The following is a 17,208-nucleotide window of genomic DNA, read 5'->3' on the forward strand; positions in this document are numbered from 1 at the left end:
AAATCACCTCTGTCCCCACTTCCTTGGATATTTGGCAAGTAAATGCTTCGGATGTTTCTATTTTTCTCGTGGGAAATCAGCACTTTATTTTCATAGCCAGCTTACAAACAGTTCAATTCCTAGACTTGACCTCTTGCCCTCCAGGCCAGCAAGAGCTGAGAGCTGTGTCACGTGAGTGTGTTCAGCCCTTGGGAGAGAAGGGGGCACCATGTGAGTGGCATCACTTAACCCTTTAATACAGGATGAAACCTGGAAATGGAGAGGTAGGTACTTGGGGGTGCCTGATTGCTTGTCAGAGGGTAGCAGGGTGTGCTGGGGGAGTGGGAAGAGGAGTAATTTATCCCTTGTAACACTAATGTAGGATAAAATCTGGAAAGAGAGAATTAGGTATGCAGAGATGGAGGTGTCAGGGTATCGTGTGTGTTCTGGGAATGGGGGAATATTCCATGCACAGGAGGTGTACATTCATCCATAATACTTCAGGCCAGATTAGCCAGGCTCAGCTGCAAACATTGAAAGGTTAATACTGATGCTCTACTGACTGGTAGATTTAGAAACAATGTTTGTAAAGAAGCCCCGGCGAGTCCTCTGTGGGCAGAGGGCTGTAGCCAAGGCGCACATACAAAAATAGAGGAGACCGTTTTAAGAGAAGAAAAATTGGTGGTAACATGGGTTAAACTTGCAAGAGAAGTAGTGGATTCTCCAGCTCTTGACATCTTCACATCAAGACTGGATGCCTTTCTGGAAGATATGCTTTGGCCAAACAAATTATTGGGCCCAGTACATGGATAACTGGGTGAAATGTAATGGTCTGTGATATACAGGAGGTCAGACTAGATGATCGAATGGGCCCTTTTGGCCTCAAATTCTATAAATCTCTATAAGTTTCCCAGAAAGTGGGAAGGGAGGGAATTATTCACAGCTAGAGCTATGCCATAACTCCAACTAAGAGAGTTTTAGTGCCTTTCATGTGTTTAATGTTCACTTAATTAAAACTCATCCAAATATACCCTTGACCCTCCTCTAGAAAATTTTTCTGTCATTTCAAAAAGAAAAACAAAGAGCGTGTTTTTACTAAGAGGCTTTGCAGATATTTAAGATCTCCCCAAAGAAGCTACCTGCATCATCAGCTCCAGAATATCCTCATTTGACTATTCCAGGAACATTACGCTTATGGGGTGATAGGAAAATTACAGTCCCGTAATGGTCCAAAATACTTTAGTAGTGTTCCTACAGTATTTTGGATCATTGCTCTGAAAGACCAATATATTTTTCTCTCTGTATATACAGATGTTTTCTACATAGCAGCTTTAAAGAGCAAAGAAAATGATCTTAGTTACAAATACAGGCTGAAATTGTTAGTAAGCACCCAAGTTGTTAGCCTGTATTCAGGACTCAGTGGTGAAAACTCCGTAGTCTGTTATTAAGGAAGACACAGTAGATGATCATAACGGTCCTTTCTGGTCTTTAAAATGAATGAATCACCTTGACTTCAGTAGGGATGCACAGAGGGTCAGTCAGGGCAAAATTTATCCCTTAGTTCTTCTTGCAGAGTTTCATATGAAGAATAGTTTCTGTAATTTTGAAAATGTTCTCCCATTTTTTTTTTTTTTTTTTATTGAGGGGAGATTATATTTTGAAAGAAATAAACACTCATTACATTGGTGCTGCTGCCTGTCATACAGAAGCTACTTCCAAGACTAATAAAAATCATGGTTGACCTACCATTATAATCCATGTGATCAGTGCAGCATTTCTAACATTTTTCAGGGGGCTTCCATTGATATCTGGCTGCATTTCAAGGTAGAACAACAGGCTCTCATTGATGATGTTCGGTAACCAGCTGTTGCAGGGATAAAGAGGATGAAAAGAAAAAGACAGATTTGTTTGTATATACAGTGGTTTTGTTACCAAAGCGTAATTGTGGTGATTGTTGGCAGGGAGAGGGAGAAGTCTGTTTTTTAAAGCTTGTAGCCAACAATATGAAGGAGCAGCAGGTTTGGGAGAATATGATCAGGAAACAAAATCCCTTTCCTAACCCAGGGTATGTCTACAGTACGAAATTAGATCGAATTAATAGAAGCCGGTTTTATAGAAATCGGTTGTATACAGCCGATTGTGTGTGTCCCCACATAAAATGCTCTAAGTGCTCTAGTCGGCGGACCACGTCCACAGTACCGAGGCTAGCGTCGACTTCCGGAGCATTGCACTATGGGTAGCTATCCCACAGTTCCCGCAGTCTCCGCCGCCCATTGGAATTCTGGCTTGAGATTCCAATGCCCGAATGATGCAAAACAGTGTCGCGGGGGGTTCTGGGTACATGTCGTCAGGCCCCTCCCCCTCCGTCAGAGCAACGGCAGACAATAGATTCGCGCCTTTTTACCTGGGTTACCTGTGCACACAACATACCACGGCAAGCATGGAGCCCGCTCAGCTCAGCTCACCGTCACCATATGTCATCTGGGTGCCGGCAGACGTGGGACTGCATTGCTACACAGCAGCAGCAGCTAACTGCCTTTTGGCGGTAGACGGTGCAGCATGACTGGTAGCCTTCATTGGCGATCTGGGTGCCGGCAGCCGTGGGGTTGCATTGCACCAGCCCTTTTGCCTTTTGGCAGTAGATGGTTTATTACGACTGGTAACCGTCCTCGTCGTACAGCAGTGGCTGTCAATCATGGGCACCTGGGCAGTCTTATGGAACTGTTTTGATGAAGATGGTTATCAGTCGTAGTAGGCCATTTTCTGCCACGCGCCCTGTTGGCTCATCACACGTTAGCTGAGTCTTCCCTGAGCAGCAGATCGTGCATTAGGCCTGAAGGCTAACTGCCAAGCGCCCAGTACTTGCTGCCAAGCACCCAGAAAATGCTGAGGGCTATCAGTCATGCTGCACTGTCGTCTTAAGATGTAAAAAATAGATTTGTTCTGTATTCATTTCCTTCCCCCCTCCCTCCGTCAAATCAACGGCCTACTAAACCCAGGCTTTTGAGTTCAATCTCTGGTGGGGGGCCATTCTGTGTGACAGTTGTTTGTGTTTCTCCCTGATGCAAAGCCACCTTTCTTGATTTTAATTCCCTGTACCTATACGCCATGTCGTCACTCGCCCCTCCCTCCCTCCCTCCTTCCCCTGGTCCGTCAGATACTAGTTTCGTGCCTTTTTTCAGACCAGACGCCATAGCTAGCACTGGGATCATGGAGTGCGCTCAGATCACCGCGGCAATTATGAGCACTATGAACACCACGCGCATTGTCCTGGAGTATATGCAGAGCCAGGACATGCCAAAGCAAAACCAGGACCAGGCGAGGAGGAGGAGGAGGCGATTGCAGCGCGGCGACGAGAGTGATGAGGAAATGGACATGGACCTAGACCTCTCACAAGGCACAGGCCCCAGCAATGTGGAAATCATGGTGTTCATGGGGCAGGTTGATGCCGTGGAACGCCGATTCTGGGCCCGGGAAACAAGCACAGACTGGTGGGACCGCATCGTGCTGCAGGTGTGGGACGATTCCCAGTGGCTGCGAAACTTTTGCATGCGTAAGGGCACTTTCATGGAACTTTGTGACTTGCTTTCCCCTGCCCTGAAGCGCCAGAATACCAGGATGAGAGCAGCCCTCACAGTTGAGAAGCGAGTGGCGATAGCCCTGTGGAAGCTTGCAACGCCAGATAGCTACCGGTCAGTCGGGAATCAATTTGGAGTGGGCAAATCTACTGTGGGGGCTGCTGTGATCCAAGTTGCCAGGGCAATGAGAGACCTGGTGATATCAAGGGTAGTGACTCTGGGAAACGTGCAGACCATAGTGGATGGCTTTGCTGCAATGGGATTCCCAAACTGTGGTGGGGCCATAGACGGAACGCATATCCCTATCTTGGCACCGGAGCACCAAGCCACCGAGTACATAAACCGCAAGGGGTACTTTTCAATGCTGCTGCAAGCCCTGGTGGATCACAAGGGACGTTTCACCGACATCAACGTGAGCTGGCCGGGAAGGGTACACGATGCTCGCGTCTTCAGGCAGTCTGCTCTGTTTCGAAAGCTGGAGGAAGGGACTTTCTTCCCGGACCAGAAAATAACCGTTGGGGATGTTGAAATGCCTATCGTGATCCTTGGGGACCCAGCCTACCGCTTAATGCCATGGCTCATGAAGCCGTACACAGGCAGCCTGGACAGAAGTCAGGACCTGTTCAACTACAGGCTGAGCAAGTGCTGAATGGTGGTGGAATGTGCATTTGGGCGTTTAAAAGCGCGCTTGCGCAGCTTACTGACTCGCTCAGACCTTAGCGAAAAGAATATCCCCATTGTTATTGCTGCTTGCTGTGCGCTCCACAATATCTGTGAGAGTAAGGGGGAGACATTTATGGCGGGGTGGGAGGTTGAGGCAAATCGCCTGGCCGCTGATTACGCGCAGCCAGACACCAGGGTGGTTAGAGGAGCACAGCAGGGCGCGGTGCACATCAGAGAAGCTTTGAAAACGAGTTTTGTGACTGGCCAGGCTACAGTGTGAAACTTCTGTTTGTTTCTCCTTGATGAACCCTCCGCCCCTCCCCCCCCACCCGGTTAACTCTACTTCTCTGCAAACCAACCACCCCACCCTCCCCTACCCTCCCCCCTTCGAGCACCACTTGCAGAGGCAATAAAGTCATTGTTACTTCACATTCATGCATTCTTTATTAATTCAGCACACAACTAGGGGGATAATTGCAAAGGTAGCCCGGGATGGGTGGGGGAGGAGGGAAGGAAAAGGACACACTGCAGTTTAAAACTTTAAAACTTTAACACTTATTGCTCGGGAAATCATCTGGCGTGGAGTGACTGGGTGGCCGGAGGCCCCCCCACCGTGTTCTTGGGCGTCTGGGTGAGGAGGCAATGGGACTTGGGGAGGAGGGCTGTTGGTTACACAGGGGCTGTAGCGGCGGTCTGTGCTCCTGCTGCCTTTCCTGCAGCTCAACGATACGCTGGAGCATATCAGTTTGATGCTCCAGCAGCCGGAGCATCGACTCTTGCCTTCTGTGTGCAAGCTGACGCCACCTCTCATCTTCAGCCCGCGATTCAGCACGCCACCTCTCCTCTTGAGCCCGAGATTCAGCACGCCACCTCTCCTCTCGCTCATATTGGGCTTTTCTATAATCAGTCATTGACTGCCTCCATGCATTCTGCTGGGCTCTGTCAGCGTGGGAGGCAGTCTGTAGTTCTGTAAACATTTCATCACGCATCCTTCGCTTCCGCTTTCGAATATTCACTAGCCTCTGTGAAGGAGAAAGACTTGCAGCTGGTGGAGGAGAAGGGAGAGGTGGTTAAAAAAGATACATTTTAGAGAACAATGGGTACACTCTTTCACGTTAAATTTTGCTGTTCACATCACACAGCACATGTGCTTTCGTTACAAGGTCGCATTTTTCCTCTTATATTGAGGGCCTGCCGGTTTGGTGTGAGAGATCACTCACGCAGTGCCAGGCCACAGATTTCAGCTTGCAGGCAGCCATGGTAAGACACAGTCTTTTGGCTTTTTTAACCTTCTTAACATGTGGGGATGGTTTCAAACAGTACTGCTCTCATTAACCATACCAAGCACCCGTTGGGTTGGCCATTTAAAATGGGTTTGCAATGTAAAAGGACGGGCTGGGGTTTCCGGGTTAACATGCAGCACAAACCCAACTACCCCCCCCCACACACACACAGAATTCTCTGGGATGATCCCTTCACCCCTCCCCCCCCACCGCGTGGCTAACAGAGGGGAATATTTCTGTTCAGCAGAGCAGGAAGGGGCACCTCTGAATGTCCCCTTAATAAAATTGCCCCATTTCAACCAGGTGACCGTGAATGATATCACTCTCCTGAGGATAATAAAGAGCGATAAGGAAAGGATGTTGTCTGCATGCCAGCAAACACCGGGACCATACGCTGCCATGCTTTGTTATGCAATGATTCCAGACTACGTGCTAATGGCCTGGCGTGGTAAAGTGTCCTACCATGGCGGACAGGATAAGGCAGCTCTCCCCAGAAACCTTTTGCAAAGGCTTTGGGAGTACATGAAGGAGAGCTTTCTGGAGATGTCCCTGGAGGATTTCCGCTCCATCCCCATACACGTTAACAGACTTTTCCAGTAGCTGTACTGGCCGCGATTGCCAGGGCAAATTAATCATTAATCATTAAACACGCTTGCTTTTAAACCATGTGTAATATTTACAAAGGTACACTCACCAGAGGTCCCCTGTGTGCCCACAGGGTCTTGGGTGAGTTCAGGGGTTACTGGTTCCAGGTCCAGGGTGATAAACATATCCTGGCTGTTGGGGAAACCGGTTTCTCCGCATCCTTGCTGCTGTGAGCTATTTACATTATCTTCATCCTCATCTTCCTCGTACCCCAAACCCGCTTCCCTGTGTGTTTCTCCAGTGAGGGACTCATAGCACATGGTTGGGGTAGTGGTGGCTGCACACCCTAGAATGGCATGCAGCTCCGCGTAGAAGCGGCATGTTTGCGGCTCAGCCCCGGACCTTCCGTTTGCTTCTCTGGCTTTATGGTAGGCTTGCCTTAGCTCCTTAATTTTCATGCGGCACTGCTGTGCGTCCCTGTTATGGCCTCTGTCCTTCATGGCCTTGGAGACCTTTTCTAATATTTTGCCATTTCGTTTACTGCTTCGGAGTTTGGCCAGCACTGATTCATCTCCCCATATGGCGAGCAGATCCCGTACCTCCGGTTCTGTCCATGCTGGAGCTCTTTTGCGATCCTGGGACTCCATCACGGTTACCTGTGCTGATGAGCTCTGCGTGGTCACCTGTGCTCTCCACGCTCAGCAAACAGGAAATGAAATTCAAACATTCGCGGGGCTTTTCCTGTCTACCTGGCCAGTGCATCTAAGTTGAGAGTGCTGTCCAGAGCGGTCACAATGAAGCACTGTGGGATAGCTTCCGGAGGCCAATAACGTCGAATTCCGTCCACACTACCCCAATTCCGACCCCCTAAGGCCGATTTTATCGCTAATCCCCTCGTCGGAGGTGGAGTAAAGAAACCGGTTTAAAGGGCCCTTTAAGTCGAAAGAAAGGGCTTCGTCGTGTGAACGTGTCCAGGCTTAATTCGATTTAACGCGGCTAAAGTCGACCTAAACTCGTAGTGTAGACCAGGCCCCAGCCTGAGACAAAGAAATAGACATAACCAAACGGAATGAAATCCTAGCATTCCAGCCTGCTGCAGGCTGATAAAATGCAGAATTAAATCAAGTTGATTAGAAAACACAAGACTAGAATGTACTACAGTCTACAATGGGGAATGTCATCATCAGCACCTTCTTATATTTGCAGCCTGTGACGTGGTGTACCAGGCATTTGCTGCTTTTCCCAGAGGCCTCACTGCCTTAGCAAACCCTGCAGAAGAAGGTGCCTTGCCAGAAGGGAAGGACATTGATTTCAGACATTTATGGATTGCCTAGAGCAGTGTTTCCCAAACTTGGGATGCCGCTTGTGTAGGGAAAGCCCCTGGCGGGCCGGGCCAGTTTATTTATCTGCCCCGTTCGCAGGTCCGGCCGATCGTGGCTCCCACTGGCCACGGTTCGCTGCTCTAGGCCAATGGGGGCTGCGGGAAGCGGCACGGGCCGAGGGACGTACTGGCTGCCACTTCCAGCAGCTCCCATTGGCCTGGAGCAGTGAACCGCAGCTAGTGGGAGCTGCGATCGGCCGGACCTGCGGACGCGGCAGGTAAAGAAACCGGCCCGGCCCGCCAGGGGCTTTTCCTAAACAAGCAGAGTCCCGAGTTTGGGAAACACTGGCCTAGAGAGGTCTCCCAGGATCAGCTACAGGCAAAACCAGAGAGAGTTGGTTCTCCGGCACCTACCAGGACCAGGAGCAGGTAGAGGCCAATCAGGGCCCAGCAGGCCAGATAAAAAGCAGTGGCTGTACCTACTACAGGCCAATTCTGGGTGAAGCCAGGAAAGGGGAAGAAGGCTTTTCCTGCCCTAACCCAAGTAACCTGGCCCAGTCAGAGGCCCAACCTTGACAATGTTGGGTATCTATGAAGGGTTAGTGTTTATATTGTGGGCTTTAATGCCCAGGTGGCTATTTTGAGTTAAGATTTAATTTGTGTTCTGTTAACCCTGGAAGGGGACTGGACTGAAACCTGACCTGGCCAGAAGAGCTGGCCACTGGGCCATGGAGGCAGCTGACCATTGCAGACCTGGGACAACAAGGGGTGCTAGAGAGGAAAAGTCCCTGCAACACTATGTCCTGACACTAGGGGGGGACTCTAGTATCAAGGGCACATTATAATACGGCATATAAATAGAGTTGCAATGTTCATACATACACTAAATATATATAGCATTGCTACATTGCTGCACATCATTCCCTAACCAACCACGAACTCTGAAATTGCCATAACGTATCAATAGTTCTTACCAATGAGGGCAGCTCATGGTCAGATAGCAAACATCAAGTTAAATGAATCAATAATCTTCAGCGCCAAAGAGAGGGTATGTCAGAAAGCCCAGGTTTTAGCCCCAGTGAACAGACTTTAGTGCAGTTTCTCTGTATTTCTCCTGCATAGTCAAATGGGTCATTCCCATTCTATGTGAAAACCTCATGTTTTTCTCCCTCCACCTTGCTCCCCTCACACTTCTTCCCTGCTCCATTCCCCCCAACCAGTCCCCTTTAACAAGCTGCTCCCACGCATGACCTAAGGCAAGCCACATCCCCTCTTTGGCACTGTTTCCTTTCCTACCCTATTTCTGTCTTGTAGGTTTAGACAGCAAGTTCTTCATGACAGGGACCATCTGTTGCTATGTGTTTGTATGGTGCCTTGCATGATGGTCCCCCAGTCTCATCTCAAATGTGCTCGTGTAATACAAATAGCAAATAAGAATTTCTTCCTCCGAAAGGATCTTCTATTTTTGTTCAGCAGTTTGTGCTGAGCAGTCAACACCTGTCACTCCCAGTAGTACTCCAGAATCTTTTGTACTAGCTGCAACATGCTTTATAACAGGGGTAGGCAACCTATGGCATGCGTGCCGAAGGTGGCACACGAGCTGATTTTCAGTGGCATTCACACTGCCCGGGTCCTGGCTACCGGTCCGGGGGGCTCTGCATTTTAATTTAATTTTAAATGAAGCTTCTTATACATTTTAAAAACCTTATTTACTTTACATACAACAATAGTTTAGTTATATATTATAGACTTATAGAAAGAGACCTTCTAAAAATGTTAAAATGTATTACTGGCACGCGACACCTTAAATTAGAGTGAATAAACGAAGACTCGGCACGCCACTTCTGAAAGGTTGCCGACCCCTGCTTTATAAGGAAGCTGCCACTGCAGAATGGCAGTTTTCTTTGGGACACAGTTTTGCCTAAGGATATCATATTGGAGATGGGAAAAAGTGGTCTGAAATTCCACAGCCAGACCATATTGAGGCTACTCTTGTGGAGAGTGACCATAGCAATCTTTGTATTTTTCAGACTATTGCTCTAGGCAGCTATCTACCCAGTCAATGCCTACTTATCTTTTTTACCATTTTTCTTTGAGGCTTTTGTTTTCATGTTTCTCCAACCCCCCCCCCCCCCCCCCCCCCCCCGCTGTATATTCTGGAACTTGTGTCACAGCTGCAAGAGGCAGCTTAATGCTTCAGCTACTAAGTAAAATAATTTAGAACATTTTCCTTTCTAGACAATTCCTCCCCTTGAAACTGTCAGGTTGACAAACAAATAGAGCAAGCCCGCCAATGCCGTTCACACACCCCACCTTCCACAGTTGGGAAGTATTCAGAGTTTTTTTTAAAAATACGCCTCCTACCATATAATGAACACCAGCATAATTTTGAAAAAGCGGAGCTGAATCTCCGTCCCCAGGCGTCTTTCATTCTCTGTGTAGATTCCTTGTCTTCCTTTGAGCAATGAGGCAACTGGAAAGTACAGAACTGTATAATGAGTACATGGCTATGGGTTTTTTTTTATTTACAGGGATCCAGAGAGTGGGAAAGGGAAGAGGAGAAGCTGTAGCTCAGGTTCCTGCTGTGATGGGACTTGATTTTAACCAACAGGGAAGAATTGGTAACAAACAGAAGGTGGAAGGCAATTTGGGTGAAAGTGATCATGAAATGATAGATTTCATGATTTTAAGGAAAGGGAGGCGTGAGAGTAGCAGAATAAGGACAATGGACTTTTAAAAAGGCAGACTTGAACAAACTCAGAGAAATGGTAGGTGAGGTTCCATGGGAAGAAAATCTAAGGGAAAAAGGAGTTCAGGAGAGCTGGCAGTTTCTCAAAGAGACCATATTAAAGGCATAACTGCAAACTATCCTAATGCAAAGGAGAGAGAGAAAGAATAGGTACAAACCAATATGGCTCAGTCAGGAGCTCTTTAATAAGCTGAATATCAAAAAAGGAATCCTACCAAAAGTGAAAACATGGACAAATTGCTAAGGAGGAGTACAAAAGAATAGCACAAGCATGTAGGGACAAAATCAGAGAGGCTAAGGCACAAAAAGGCAGTAAGAACAAGTTCTTTAAATACATTAGGCAGGAAAGAAAGAGGAAGGAAAGTGTAGGTCCTCTACTTAGTGGGGAAGGAGAGCTAATAACTGACTGCATGAAGAAGGCTGAGGTGTTTAATGCCTGTTCTGCTTCAGTCTTCACTAAAAGGATTAATGGTGACCAGATAGTCAAAACAAAGCAACAAGCGGGAAGGAACAGAAGCCAAAATAGGGAAAGAACAAGTTAAAGAATATTTAGATAGATTAGATGCATTCAGGTTGGCAGGGCCTGATCAAAATCATCCTAGGGTACTTAAGAAACGAGCTGAAGCAATTTCGGAAATGTTAGCGATTCTCTTAGACAACTCCTGGAGGACATAGGTATGGTCCCAGAAGACCGGAGAAAGGCAAAGCACCTATCTTTAAAAGGGGGAACAAAGAGGACCCGGGAAACTATAGACCAGTCAGCCTAACTTTTATAGCGGGGAAAATACTGAAACAAATGATTAAACAATCAGTTTGTAAGCACCAAGAAGAAAATAGGGTTATAAGGAATAGGCAGCAGGATTTGTAAAGAACAAATCATGCCAAACCAACCTAATTTCCTTTTTTGATGGGTTTACTGGCCAAGTGGATAAGGGGGGAAGCACCAGACACGATAGATCTTGATTTTAGTAAGGCTTTTGATGCAGTCCCATGTGACATTCTCATAAGCAAACTAGTTGAAAGACTATACTCAAACAGTAGCTATCAGTGGTTTGCTGTCAAACCGGTAGGGTGTATCTAGGTGGGTCTTTCTGGGGTCAGACCTTGTTCCAGTTCTACTCAATATTTTCACTAATGACTTGGATAATGGAGTGGAGAATATGCTTATAAAATGTGCAGATGACACCAAGCTGGGAGGGGTTGTGAGCACTTGGAGGACAGGATTAGAATTAAAAATGACCTTTAGAAATTGGAGAATTGGTCTGAATTCAACAAGATGAAATTCAATAAAGACAGTGCAAAGTACTTCACTTAGGAAGAAAATAATCAAATGAACAGCTACAAAATGGGGAATAATTGGCTAGATGGTAACAGGATCTGGGGGTTATAATGGATCACAAATTGATGGAATCAACAATGGGATGCAGTTGCAAAAAAGGCTAATATCCTGGGGTCTATTAACAGGAGTGTTGTATGTAAGACACAGGAGGTACTTGTTCCACTCTGCTTGGCACTAGTGAGGACCCAGCTATTAGTATTGTGTCCAATTCTGGGCACCGCCCTTTAGAAAAGATATGGACAAATTGGAGAGAGTCCAGAGGAGAGCAATAACAATGATAAAAGGTTTAAAAATCCTAACCTGTGAGGAAAGGTTAAAAAAACCTGGGTATGTTTAGTCTTGAAAGTCGGCGGTGGGATCTTTATAACAGCTTTCAAGTCTGTTAAGCGCTGTTTTAAAGAGAATAATTGTTCTCCATGTCCAATGAAAGTAGGTGGACAAGGCAATGGGCTTAATCTGCAGCAAGGTTAGATATCAGGGGAAAATTTTCTAACTAAAAGGCTAGTTAAGCTCTGATATCGGCTTACAAGGGAGGTTGTGGAATCCCCATCAATGGAGGTTTTTAAAAAAATAAGTTGGGCAAACACCTGCCAGGGATGGTCTAGCTTTACTTGGTCCTACCTCAGCGCAGGACTTGATGACTTCAAGGTCTCTTCCAGCCCTACATTTCTATGATTTTATGCAGGATAGTTTAGAAGATGGAGGGAACCTCATTAAATAATCTCCTTTATCCATTTAACAATTAAAGAAAACAGTGTCATCCAAAAGTGGGTGGTGACATCAGAACTTGCCACTGGCTTTCTATCAACCCCATCTAAAATGGGAAGTAACAGGAGGGGTCATAACTGTTTTACCTTTTAAAAACATAAAATGAAACAAGTGTTTCGATAGTGTGTTTAACTATGCAATTGTTATGCCTTTGTTTTCTGAGTTCTGCACCTATAAGTCACTTAGGACTCCCTCTGCAGAGATGGGCAGCTAGGTTGTGTGCAATACAGACATTCACAGGGGACGCAGGCACACTTTGCGCTCTCTCATGAAGACTTTAGTCTTGTTTGTTGCTTCTGATTGATGTAAAATAGGGAGACTGAAAGGATATGGCTGCTCTAGTCATCAATATTGGTTCACTTTACAGCATGGAAGCTAGGGTGCAGCCTGAAGTAACCCTTACTCACTGAAGAGAAGATAAAGAAGTGTAGCCTCTATATACCTACAGGACTGCAGGTACCAAGGCAACATCAGAAGAGCCTTCCTTATTGGCCCTTGATAATATGCTTCATCACCTTGATCAACATGTAGCTGCTCCTGGATGCCCAGGTAGCTGCAGTTGCCAAGTCAGTCATCTGTGTTTGGAAAGGGGTTTGTCTTTTATTTGCTTATTATTAGAGAACAGTTTACATCTGTGCTCTGCTCTGACTACCAGCAGATTTCTGGGTAAAGTCTAAAGTGTTTTTGACCTTATAAAGGCTTTGGCTGTCAGGGAGAGAGAGAGAGACTCCTTTTCTTCTCATATGGTACCATGGCAGCTATGATCTACTAATAAGCTGAGATCCCCCTCCTCATCTAAATGGACTGTGTTCTTGATGAGGGCTCTTGGCTCTGACACAAACTTCCTATTGTATATGTATATATATCTTCCTACTGTATTTTTCACTCCATGCATCTGATTAAATGAGTTTTAACCCACAAAAGCTTATGCCCAAATAAATTTGTTAGTCTCTAAGGTGCCACAAGTACTCCTTGTTGTTTAAACTTCCTACTGTGGTTCACCAGAACCCTGGTATGATGGATTTGGCGGAACAGTCTTTTTGTTCTGTGTGTACAGTGCCTGGCACAATGAGGTCTTGGTTCTGGCTGGAGCCTCTAGGATATAAACAATACACATTATTATTTTATTGTTATTAAAAACCTGTCTGTTTTCTCAGCCTTTTTCTTGGAAGTGGGGATTAAGGAATGAGGGAAGGAAGGGAAGATGGGACAGAGATTGCATTTGTAATGGGATTGGGGGGGTTTCAGGAGGTTTTTTTTATATATTTTAGTGTGTATATTTCAATGCAAACTTGTGGATTTATATTATGTAATACACTGAGCATTGGGTGGGTGTAATATTAAATACAAAGTCTGGGATTGTTTGGCTCCGAGGTTTTATTTCAGGCTCCTCTCTCGAATACATGTAGATGTGGTCATCAGGCCCCTGATGAAGTTGTGTACAAGCCCAATTTCAGGCCTTTGTTCCTAACATCAAAGTCATGAGTAACCAAATTCCAATCATATTTGACCACATGTAAAACTAATATCTGACTCCATGTGCAATTAATGAGAGGGCTGCAGAGAAGCCAATGGAGTCTGCATTTCATTACAATATCTCAGTGACTTAGACCTTGTCTACACTAGAGAATAATCCTGACTTCAACTCTCAGTGGCCAACGATAGCTGCACCAGTTCAAGCCCCTAGCATAGACAGTTCAGTCTGCTATAAGTACCAGGGCAACTTTGCTAAATTTCGAGAAGATGCAATGCAGTTTTGTCCATCTACAATAGTGTTTTGAACCAGCACAGCTACGTTGATGGTGTTGTTGGCCACCACCGCTGTGGTGCTAAATCCCCCATGTAGACAGAGCCTTGCTTTTGGTACCTAGCTGTTATGCTAAAAAATCCTGGTGCATTTCTTTCCCTTGACTAGTTGCATCCTTACATGGCTTTGTTCATAAGGGACTCCCCCACAGATCAGGATATACAGACATAGCTTTTACATTACTATTATTTTTTTACATTACATATACTAACTAATGTTGACATTTAGGAACTTACCTCCTGTTACCGTCCTTCTAAAGAGGATTGGATTGGCCACCAAAACTAGCAGAAGTGGGGCATAGGTAGTGATGTAATGAGGAATTGCATGCTGCAGGCCATTTTCACAACTGAGAAGAGACCATTAAAAGATTAATTCTTCTTCACACCTTGTAGTCTTGGCTATTCTACTTACATCACATTTAGCTAAAAATATGGAATGAAATAAACAGATCCAAAAATGTTGTGACACATTGATTCTGGCCAGGTCAAGTGAGTCACAAAGTAGACTATTGAAATACAGTCGAGTTTCAATGCTTCCTTCCAACAATTTGGGTGGAAGGAAAAAAAAAACGAAGCTAAGACAGGGTGGAAGAAGAAGGGATAATAGGATACAGAACTTCTTTGGCATGATCTTCTCCCTCTCTAGGAGCCTGTGGAAGCCTTAATCCCCCACTTTCCATGGCCGTGTCAGGGATGGGCTATGGGGCAAGTAAGCACCCATGTTATGTGGCATGTTTCTCTCTGGTCCTGGCAGAAACCCAAGCAGATGACTGAAGGGCCATATTGGTTATGTCTACACTGCAGCTGGGAGATGTGATTTTTTTCAGCACTGTGAACAGACTTGTGCTAGCCCTGCTTGAGATAGCATGCTAAAAATAGCAATGAGGGTGTGTGCCCCTACTGCAGTCTACACCGCTATTTTTAGCATGCTAGCTCATGTCTGTCTACCTATGCTGGGAATCATGCCTCCCCAGCTGCAGTGTAGACATACCCATTGACTCTGAGTTATGTGTATAAATTGTTTTATTTGGAACTTACCAAAGTTAAGTTATTCATAAGAACTTAAGAATGGCCCTACTGGGTCACACCAAAGATCCATCTAGCCCAGTATCCTGTCTTCTGACAGCGGCCAGTGCCAGGTGCCCCAGAGGGAATGAACAGAAAAGGTAATCATCAAGTGATACATCCCCTGTCGCCCATTCCCAGCTTCTGCCAAACAGAGGCTAGGGACACCATTCCTGCCCATCCTGGCTAATAGCCATTGGTGGACCTGTCTTCCATGAATTTATCTAGTTCTTTTTTGAACCCTGTTATGGTCTTGGTCTTCACAACATCCTCTGGCAAGGAGTTCCACAGGTTGACTGTGCGTTGTCTGAAGAAATACTTCATTTGTTTTAAACTTGCTGCCTATTAATTTCATTTGGTGACCCCTAGTTCTTGTATTATGAGAAGTAGTAAACAACACTTCCTTATCTACTTTCTCTACAGCAGTCATGATTTTATAGACCTCAATCATATCTCCCCTTAGCCGTCTCTTTTCCAAGCTGAAAAGTTCCAGTCTTATTAATCTCTCCTCATACAGAAGCCGTTCCATACCCCTAATCATTTTTGTTGCCCTTTTCTGAACCTTTTCCAATTCTAATATATCTTTTTTGAGATGGGGCGACCACATCTGCACACAGTATTCAAGATGTGGGCATACCATGGATTTATATAGAGGCAACATGATATTTTCTATCCTATTACCTATCTCTTTCTTAATTATTCCCAGGATTCTGTTCGTTTTTTTGACTGCCACTGCACATTGAGTGGATGTTTTCAGAGAACTATCCACAATGACTCCAAGATCTCTTTCTTGAGTGGTAACAGCTAATTTAGACCCCATCATTTTATATTCAGTGATCAAACCATACACAAGTATAAGAACATCTTTGGGACTTCACTAGTTGTTGTTTTTTCAGTGGTTGGGACCCAAAGTAGGAGTAGATGGTCCTGATGCATAATCAGTGATTGAAGGAAAAGTGAGTTTTGAGGAGGAATTTAAAAGAGGAAGGGATCACACAAGCAAAGGGAGGCTGTTTCAGGCATAGGGGTTAGCCTGATACTAAAATGGAGAGTCATGAATAGGAGAAGAGTTGGATGGACAGAGCATAGGGCATGAGAGAAATAGGATATGGTATTTTTAAGGCCATGCCTACTCTACTACTTATGACGGCAAAACTTATGTTGCTCAGGGGTGTGAAAAAAATGCACACACACCCCCAGCGACAAGTTTCCCTGGCATAAGTGGTACTGTGCACAGTGCTATGTTGTCAGGAGAGTTTCTCCCACCAACATAGCTACCATCGCTCACTGGGGGGTGGTTTAACTATGTTGATGGGAGACCTCTCTCCCGTTGGCATAGAGCAACTACACGCGAGCTCTTACAGCAGTGCAGTTGCATCGGTACAGCTGTGCCACTGTAAGGTCTCTAGTGTAGACATAGCTTAATTCACTCAGGGCCAAATTTGCTCTAACGTTCCTTACTGTAAATCCGGAGTAACTTCATTGACTCCAATATTCGGCATTTACACTCTTGTAATTGGGGTAAAAACTTGACCCTCCATCTCCAAAACTGACAAAGTCATTCAAGTAATCACAGAGCTTGCTTACCTAGCAACGGAAGGGTAGTAAAGCATGGCAATTCCCTCCACACACAGCAGGATTGCCAGGCCCCATGTCATCATGTGGTACAACACAATTGTACTGGAATGGAAATGGAAAAGCAGCTGTTAATGTCACCCATCATGTGCATTTGGAATTGCTTTAGAATTTGACATTGCAACCATTCAAAAGAATTGTACATATATGCAGGTAGAACAACATCCCACTGGCAGTACAGTAACTAGGAAAAGGTAAAGCGGTTTGGGAAAAATAAGAGCTGGGCTAAGTCAATGCAATTGTTCAGGTTGAGATAAGAGGCCCTGTCTCTGTCTCTTCCTGTCAACAGAGCTGTAAGTGACTCTTGCCCACACAAGCCTCTAGTAGTCCCCCCAGGCTCCCTCCCTTCCTGTGACCCATGGAGGTAGAGCTTGGGGTGGGAAAAGCTATAAGGAGAAGGAAGAAGGGCTCCCCAAACAGCGTGAACAGTCACATAA

General features: G+C 45.6%; 1 protein-coding gene across 1 annotated transcript in view; it reads right to left on the reverse strand.

Moving 5' to 3' along the window:
- Positions 1–17,208, reverse strand: part of LOC113406142 (G-protein coupled receptor 143-like) — a 43,455-nt gene that overhangs the window by 15,546 nt on the left and 10,701 nt on the right. Inside the window, exons 4-7 of the mRNA XM_026649062.1 lie at positions 16,724–16,816; positions 14,309–14,418; positions 9,774–9,882; positions 1,726–1,843 (exon numbers count right to left, since the gene is read on the reverse strand). Coding sequence (XP_026504847.1) covers positions 1,726–1,843; positions 9,774–9,882; positions 14,309–14,418; positions 16,724–16,816 — 430 coding nt within the window. The remainder of the gene's footprint in view (positions 1–1,725; positions 1,844–9,773; positions 9,883–14,308; positions 14,419–16,723; positions 16,817–17,208) is intronic.

The sequence above is a fragment of the Terrapene carolina genome, unplaced genomic scaffold, assembly GCF_002925995.2.
Source record: "Terrapene carolina triunguis isolate 2854851 unplaced genomic scaffold, T_m_triunguis-2.0 Scaffold23, whole genome shotgun sequence".
Taxonomy (NCBI): Eukaryota; Metazoa; Chordata; order Testudines; family Emydidae; genus Terrapene; species Terrapene triunguis.